The 8137-nt window shown below is 39.8% G+C and overlaps 1 protein-coding gene across 2 annotated transcripts; it reads right to left on the bottom strand.

Annotated features, from left to right (window-relative positions):
* Positions 1-3852: 3852 nt before the first annotated feature.
* cox8a (cytochrome c oxidase subunit 8A) lies at positions 3853-7604 on the bottom strand. Of its 2 annotated transcripts, XR_014904945.1 has the most exons (3): positions 7424-7604; positions 4159-4483; positions 3853-4032 (listed from the first exon to the last, which is right to left on the bottom strand). XR_014904945.1 is itself a non-coding variant. In XM_085343300.1 (2 exons), exons 1-2 carry the CDS (start codon positions 7538-7540, stop codon positions 4388-4390), a joined length of 213 nt encoding a protein of 70 aa, XP_085199426.1. In that variant the 5' UTR covers positions 7541-7604; the 3' UTR covers positions 4121-4387. The 2 variants fall into 2 exon arrangements, 1 of the variants encoding a protein (XP_085199426.1); XM_085343300.1 differs by lacking the exon at positions 3853-4032 and having other exon boundaries at positions 4121-4483.
* Between the last annotated feature and the right edge of the window lie 533 nt (positions 7605-8137).

The raw sequence follows: 8137 nt of genomic DNA, 5'->3' as shown, positions 1-8137 counted from the left end.
CTGATACGTGTGGAACATATGGAAGTCCGCGTGGACCAAAACATGTTACATCGAAACACTAGCAGCAGTGTTACAAACTTGAATATTCTTCTTACACTGAATAATGCTGGCAGTCTTTTCTCAACACCATCTTCTTCCTTTGACTTCTCGGGCGTTGCCTCAGTGGATCTCCTACCCTGCTGGTCAACAGCACTGGTGACAGTCCGTGTTTACCTGCGCCTCAAAAATCCAACATCACGTTGTCAGTGCGCCCCAGGGCAGCTGTGGCTACAGTGTAGCTGCCATCACCAGTGTGTGAATGTGTGGATGACTGGATGTAGTGTAAAGCGCTTTGGGGTCCTTAGGGACTGAGTAAAGCATTATACAAATACAAGCCATTTACCATTTATTGTTGATGATCTGAAGTTTTCATTTGCCAAAAATCTGACACTAATAACTGTTCTGATGCAATCCTCCACATTTACACGGGCCCCACGTGGTTGGAGTTTTTTCACTGTTGTGTGACCATTATGTTAGCTCGAGGTAATTCTTTAACATCACCTGGAAGTACTCATTAGGCTTTCCAGTAAGAAAGTTTGTTTTCAAGAATTCTTTTACTATATCTTTATTGATTACAATAAAGCTAAGAAATAATTCTCCATAGAAAGAATAAGAACAACTTTCACAATCTGCCATTTGGCAGATTTTAAGACCTGCTTGGACTTACACAACCCCCAACCCAGAGGGTTTGTTCCCTCTCCCAGCATCAAACATAGGAGACATTGAATGTGGAAACTACTACACTCAACAGAAACAATGAGAAGAAAAGACAACTTGTGGTTCCACTAATTCATAGGTGTCAAACTCTGGCCCGCGGGCCAAATTTGGCCCGCAGCCTAGTTACATTTGGCCCGCGAAGCCATACCAAATTATTATTAGAGCTGGCCTACTGGTATTATACAGCTAATATATATATTGTTTAGTATTAAGCTTTGCTTGTTCCATATTCAGTTTTTCAGCAAAACTTGTTTGAGTCCATAAGAAGAGATTCATTCTTATATCTGGAGGAAGATTTTTTTTTCAATAAATATTAACTTTAGCCCGCGACCTTGTTCCAGTTTTGAATTTTGGCCCACTGTGTATTTGAGTTTGACACCTCTGCACTAATTGATTTCACATTTAAATGGTAGCATCCAGTGCTGACATCAAGCAGAGTGAATGGCTGAGCACATTGGCTTCCGCAAAACGTGAGACCAAATTTAGATTTACATAAATGGGATACAGTAAAGTTAGTTTGTGTACATGGAGATTTTGTAGCCATCTGTCCACAACCACGTACAGTACAGTCAAAGGTCAAATCAAATCAAATCAAATCACTTTTATTGTCACATCACATGTGCAGGTACATTGGTACAGCACATGTGAGTGACATTCTTGTGTGCGAGCTTCACAAGCAACAGAGTTGTGCAAAATACAATAATGTAAACAAGCAAAATACAAGAATGGCTACATCTGAAACTAATAAATATATGTACAATATATAATAGTATATGCGTTTCTGGATGTGTATACTAAATATTTTTCTACGTGTGTGTGTGTGTGTGTGTGTGTGTGTGTGTGTACACATATTTTACAAATTAAATAGAGTAAACAATAAATAAAATATATAAAAATATACAGAGTTGAGACATGTGCAATCCTAAGGTTTGGACACACACACACACACACACACACACACACAAATACTGGGATACTGTGTTGCATTTTGCTGTTATTTTTTATGCTTTTGGCTTAATAGCAAAGTCTGTTAGTACTCAGAACACAATCCACTTTGTGCTGAAGAGTTAAATGGTGCATCAAATGCCCTCTTTTATGTGAGTGCATACAGAGCACACACTAATTAATGAAGAATCTCTCATTTTGAAGGGAGTTTCATTTTAATGGAGAGAGAAATTATATCAACTAAAAATCACACACTCACAAAAAACACAAGTTATAAACTGATTCATATGTCATTGAGTGAATTAAGTGTTTTAATCACAAAACATAACTTAGTACTTGGCGCAGACAGGTTGTTAGCGAGAACAGTGGTAAGATGTTTGTGATCTTGTTGTTGATCACCAGGTTTGCACAGATCTCAGGAGGCATTTTGGCGAACTCCTCCCCCTCCACAGCTTTTTTTAAGGTTAAAGAGGACATGAAACGCTACACGTGTAAAGCGTCTCTTCTACACAGTCCTCATTTATAAAGTGCTTTACAAACCCCAACATTACAACTAACAGTTGGATTTTCCTGTTTGAGTCCAACTAGCCAAACAACTAACAGCCACTCAGGAGGTCAAGCTGGTCATCTACTGATCAGAAGGTTGGCGGTTCGATCCCTGGCTCCCCCAGTCTGTGTACCAAAGATCTTTGGGCAAGATGCTAACCCCAAGTTGCTCTCCGATGCATCCATCAGAGTGTGAATGTTAGATAGTAAGCACTTAAAGCTGAAGAAAGTGACTGTGGCATGTTGTGTAAAATACTTTTAGTGCTCTGGGAGAATACAAAAGTGCTACATGTACCATTTAAACAGACAGTGGGCAGTATATCCTGGTTTTCTTAACATGAAACTCACCGTTGCAGTCAGGTGCACCACGAATGTGATCCCCTTAAACTGATTTTAGTCTTGTTAGTTATCGATCCTATCACTAGTTTGCCAACATAAATCTATTACCACAACCAACCACATGATGTGACGTGCTGTACTGACAGAAGATGGTGCTGAACATGTTTTTAAAAATCTAAGCTTGACATAGTGTCATTTCTGGCAGGGCTCGGTGTATATTAGCCTTTATGTGTTTCAGAGACTGGCTTGACCGCTCCATTACCTTAAAGTGCTTCTCCTTTGTTGCCTTGGCACTATAATTTGATTCATCGTCATGCTGGAAGATCCATCTTCAGTCTTCTGGCTGAGGAAAGGAGGTTTTCATCCAAGACTTCACAGTACATGGCCAACAGACCGAGCAGCAGGTATTTTCTTGCTTCAACGTCCACCTCGGTTGGAGCTTTCGTGTCGCATATTAATTACATCGTTGGACACAGAGGCGTGTGGAATGGAAGAAATTGATTCTGTGGAGTGGTGTGCTTCATAATAATTAGTCGCGATCAGGAACATCTGTAACTGATTATGGTCTGTGTGCCCATCACTGCGAGCCAGAACTCTGACGGGGTTGTTGGGGGAATTAAATAGTCATTTCATTTGATGATACACAAATCAGTGGATACTTTTTGAGTGTTTTTGGTTGACATTTTCTTTCCACTAAATCACAACTATAAAAATGATCAACTGTTCATTTCTTTTTAAGTAAGCAAGCCTACAAATTCAGCAGGAGATCAAATAAAGCTTTTCCCCAACTATATATCCCATCTGACTGATAACCATGTTACAGAACAAACTTCTTGCAGACTTCTAAAGTGGCAAATGTGTTTTTTCCTGGTAAAACATGTTCGTGCTAAAGTGAAACTTGGGCTAACCACTGATCAGTTCTGCAACTCAAATAACCCGAGGAAACATCTGTTGACTTCTCTTTAGAAGCCACTAAAACTTAAAAGATTCCACTCTAATAAAACCTGTAATCATGAAGTATTATACAGCATGATAGAATTGATCAGTGTAAGGAGTTTTTATACAAGTATTTGGGATAAATTAAGGTTGGGTAAAAGTTCTTTCACAAACCTGTCATTGCTCATGTTTAAAGTGTAGTAAAACTGAAGCACTCTTTATACCTTTGTTTTTTAAGATTTCGTGACGGGATTTCTTTTTACCCCCAGAGTAGGTGGGAAACATCCCACTCACAAAAGAAGAAGAAAGTGTACTTTATTGGTCCCCGTGGGGAAAATCCCTCTCTGCATTTAACCCATTCACTCAGTGAGGCAGTGGGCAGCCACTGGGCGCCCGGGGAGCAGTGTGTAGGGACGGTACCTTGCTCAGGGGTACCTCAGGGTAGCTGTTCAGGGGAATCGAACCCCCGACCGTCCGATCATGGGGCCACCACTCTACCTACCACTGCCCCTGTAAAAATATACACTAGTCTTATATATATTTTCCTTTTTTTTAAGTTAATGTAAAACCTTCATCAAAAACAAACAAATACACAGAAACAGTAACTGTCATTTATAATTTAATTCTGTAACATACTTCTTGTGAGGAATGCCAACAGATATCCATGAACTCAACGCATCAGAGACAATCTTGGGGGAAGTTGCTCTGTGTTTAGGATGTGGAGTGGAACTGTCAGAGAGGTAGAAGAGTTAAACGGTAAAACTTGTTCCATAAGCGTCTCTGCAGTTAGAATAAATGTGATGGTCCCAAGCTGTCACTGAACACGGACACTGAACATGCCAAGTAAACTCTTAAAATGGCCATGCTACTCTTTCTTCTTGTAGTCCTCCAGATGAGCCAGGATCCATCCCGATGGTCCCAGGATGGTCAGGGAGAATATACCCAGTCCAACAGCAGTTTCCTGGACATCAGAAGGTGAAAGAGAGGGCACATTGTCAGCTGTGAACCCGCACTATCACAAGAGATTTTTTTCTTCTTTTTTTTTTAAGGGGGGGGGGGGGGGGGGGGGGGGGGTACTGCAACAATTCATTGAGTAACTCAAATAATTCAACTATAGAAAAAACAAACAAACCTCAAATTCATTGATGCTTCACACACAGCCCTGTAGCATGCCAATGTCTCAATTTTGTATACATCTCATTTTATTTGACTTTGAATGTTTACATATTTTTGCATTTAGGAAAATATTTTCTTTATAAAAAAAAAAAAAAAAGTAATTTCACTGCAGCACATACACTCAAAGAGTTGTTTTTCTGACAAATGTAGTATGCAGTTAAATGTTTCAACACTGCAATTTCTATAATGGAAACCAATGAGCAGTTCATTCTGGAAGACCGGTTTCTTTTCTAATTTGAATTTTCTTTTTCTTTGCTCACGTCACAAGTAAAAAAGTATTTCCTATCCCATTACTCAATTAATCCATGGAATAACCAATAGATTACTCAAACACTAAAGTAATCGATAGCTGCAGTCAGAGTTGAGAAGGACTAGGGCCTTATGGAGTTGTACAGCATCTCACAAAAGTGAGTACACTCCTCACATTTTTGTAGATATTTGATTAAATCTTATCATGGGACACCACTGAAGATATGAGCTTTGATAGAATGTAAAGTAATCAGTGTACAGCTTGTATAACACTGTAAATTTGATGTCCCTCAAAATTACTCATCACACAGCCATTAATGTCTTAATTGCTGGCAACAAAAGTGAGTATACCCCTAAGGGAGAATGTCCAAATTGCCCCTATTTAGCCATGTTCCCTCCCCTTTGTCATGTGACTCATTGGCGTTACAAGTTCTGAGGTGTGATTGGGGAGCAGGTTTGTTAAATTTGGTGTTATCATTCTCATACTGGTCGCTAGAAATTCAACATGGCATCTCATAGCACTCATAGCATAGCGTGTATCCTCCAGCTTCACTGTGTTAATGTATTTATATTATGCTAACATAGCTGTGTCGCTAGCGATCACATAGCACATCATTATATAGCAGCTAGCAAACTTCAGTAACCCTGCGAACATCACTCCTGTCTTCATTTATGTTGGAAGTGATAGCAGAGCTGTACGTTTGAATTCTCTCAAATCTCTCAGTCAGAACATGCTATATCATGTTTAGGTGGAAACTAGCGAGCTAACTTCCTGCTAACTTCTAACTCTGATAAATTTAATAAATTCTGTTTTCATGGATGCCTCGATGTTAAACTTAATTGTTACACCCGGTAAAGCAGCAACGCTGATCATTTTATTACAGATGAAAGAATTTAGACAGTTTTTAACTCTTAGTGACGCCGCAGTGCTCGTTTGACTTTGGGACCTGAAGTGGAGTTTGGACCCAGAAACAGCTAATAACGTCAGACTTAAAGATCGGATTGAAACCAGACACTAGGGCTGCAACGATTCATTGCCATAATCAATGTCGTTGACTGTAAAAAATTTCATCGATGTGTTTTACTCTAAAACGGGGGTGAGCAACTACAGTCCTCGAGGGCTGGCATCCTGCAGGTAAATTCAGACATGCAGTTGTACCGAAAATAATGATACCAAACAAGGAAAAGTCAACAGTTTTTAAAAGTGAAAGATAAAAGGTAAAATCAAAAGTAGTCAAAACCCTTGACCCCAGAGGCTTTATGCTAATTCAGCTCAGAAGCTCTGACATACAGATGAACAGAGGAAGATGTTTCAGCAGTTTGAAAACTTCAGATTGTGAAACATTGCAAAAAACCACTGAAAGTCTTGGTTTCATCTCCTCCTATATCAGTGCTTATGTGGCGATATTGTCTGGGTAGCAACACCTGGATGATCTGATATCCTCATCATCATAATAAATGTTGTTTCAGGTTCAACATTGCAAGTGACCAATCACATTGTTGTGACGTCCCCCTTTTGTGCCTTTGAAAAATCTACTTCACTTGCGAGAATAGAAACCGCTTCTGTCCGCCGATCCAGGAACTTGAATTCTTTGAATTTCAGGATACTTTTCTTTAGTAAACGGTAAGCATTATACATATTGTCCTTACAGAGGCGGTTTCTCTTCTCGCAAGTGAAGTAGATTTTTTGAAGGCGTTTGTTTTTTTTGTTTTCACATTGCAAGTGATTGGTCACTTACAATGTTGAACCTGGAACAACATTATTTATGATGACAAGGGAACAACACTAACACATCAGATCGTCCAGCGACACCTATCGTTCAGGAGGATACTGCAGTGGTTTCCTGCGCCTTAATGGCAGGTATAGCAAGGTTGCTGCGATAAGTGAAACGACTACTACAACGGCCTTAATGGCCCCATTACTTCGGGTATACTGGGGCCAGCAGTTGATATAATTTTCGGCGGCGAACATAAAAAAAGCCTCGTCGCAAGTTGGAGTGAGCAGAAAGATTTAAAAAAGATGAAAGTTTACTTCAAAGTTTCTTGAAAAGAAAACGAGTCTCAAGCTTGTATAGAGGGAGGTTGTAAGACCTCCCTCTATACGATATGATAGTCTCCGATCTTCTACACACTTGCTTAAACTGACAGAAACGACACCTTAAAACCGGCCGCGCCTCCCACGAGATCCGCGCAAGGTTACATAAATTGAGGCGCACGACCGGCCTACAGCACGTCAAAGCGCGACGCCAAAGCCCCCCATGTAACGCGGGAACGTTACACCCTGGAGTCTCTAACATTATAGAGACTCAGATTAGTTTATTATATTTAAAAAAAACCCACTTACAGTCAGAACAAAAAATACATTAAGCTCCGACCGCTGCACAGACAGTGACCTCGTCAGCCAAGGACAAACCATAGCTGCTAACACATTTAAGCGCGACATATCAAATGTAGTTCGCCGATAGATCAGACTTACAAAGGAGCCGATCTTGTCCTTCGCTGGTCTAGTGTAGATGCTGGCTCTCTGAGCCACGACGTGTCCCCTCAGGACAGGAGCAGCACGGCGAGCAATCACTCCTAGAACTCCAGGCATGTTGACGAATGATGGCTACGAAATGTGTTGGTTTCTTCTCGGCAACAGAGCAGCTCTTCTTCGTCGTCTTCTTCTTCGTGCTGTTAACTGGCCGTTGGCACACAGTTGAACTGGTGCATTACCGCCACCAGCTGGAGCTCATTTAGAACACCTTATATTCTGTTTAATGTCCGGCATCCTGTTTGATTAAGCATGTGTTTGTAGTGGCTGTGATGACCATATATCTCTGAATTAAAAAAAAAAACTATTCATAAAATATTAATAACAATTAATAACAGAAGAATAGATAAATAAACAGGCATGAGCAGAGTGACAGTTTTTTAAATTTAATATTTACATTTAATATTTTGAATGTTGTGGTCCAAATTTAACATAATGTTCTGACAAACATTTGGTAAATCATTATAAAGAAAATAAAAGTGGTTCAAGTAAGGATCCTTGGGGTACTCCAACCATATAATCAAGGTAAAGAGATTTCTTACCACTGTTAACAGGGGGCATTAAAATATGACTGAAAAATTATTGTGAACTGTTGGCAAAACATCTGGTTAAACATATGACATTCAGACATTCTCAAAAAATGTGATTTATAGAGCA

The sequence above is a fragment of the Diplotaxodon limnothrissa genome, linkage group LG19 (genome assembly GCF_057381915.1).
Source record: "Diplotaxodon limnothrissa isolate DT_005_m linkage group LG19, D_limnothrissa_male_GT1.1, whole genome shotgun sequence".
In the NCBI taxonomy this organism is placed as follows: Eukaryota; Metazoa; Chordata; class Actinopteri; order Cichliformes; family Cichlidae; genus Diplotaxodon; species Diplotaxodon limnothrissa.
The sequence above is the reverse complement of the archived record's forward strand: the minus strand, read 5'-3'. Positions and strand labels throughout refer to the sequence as shown.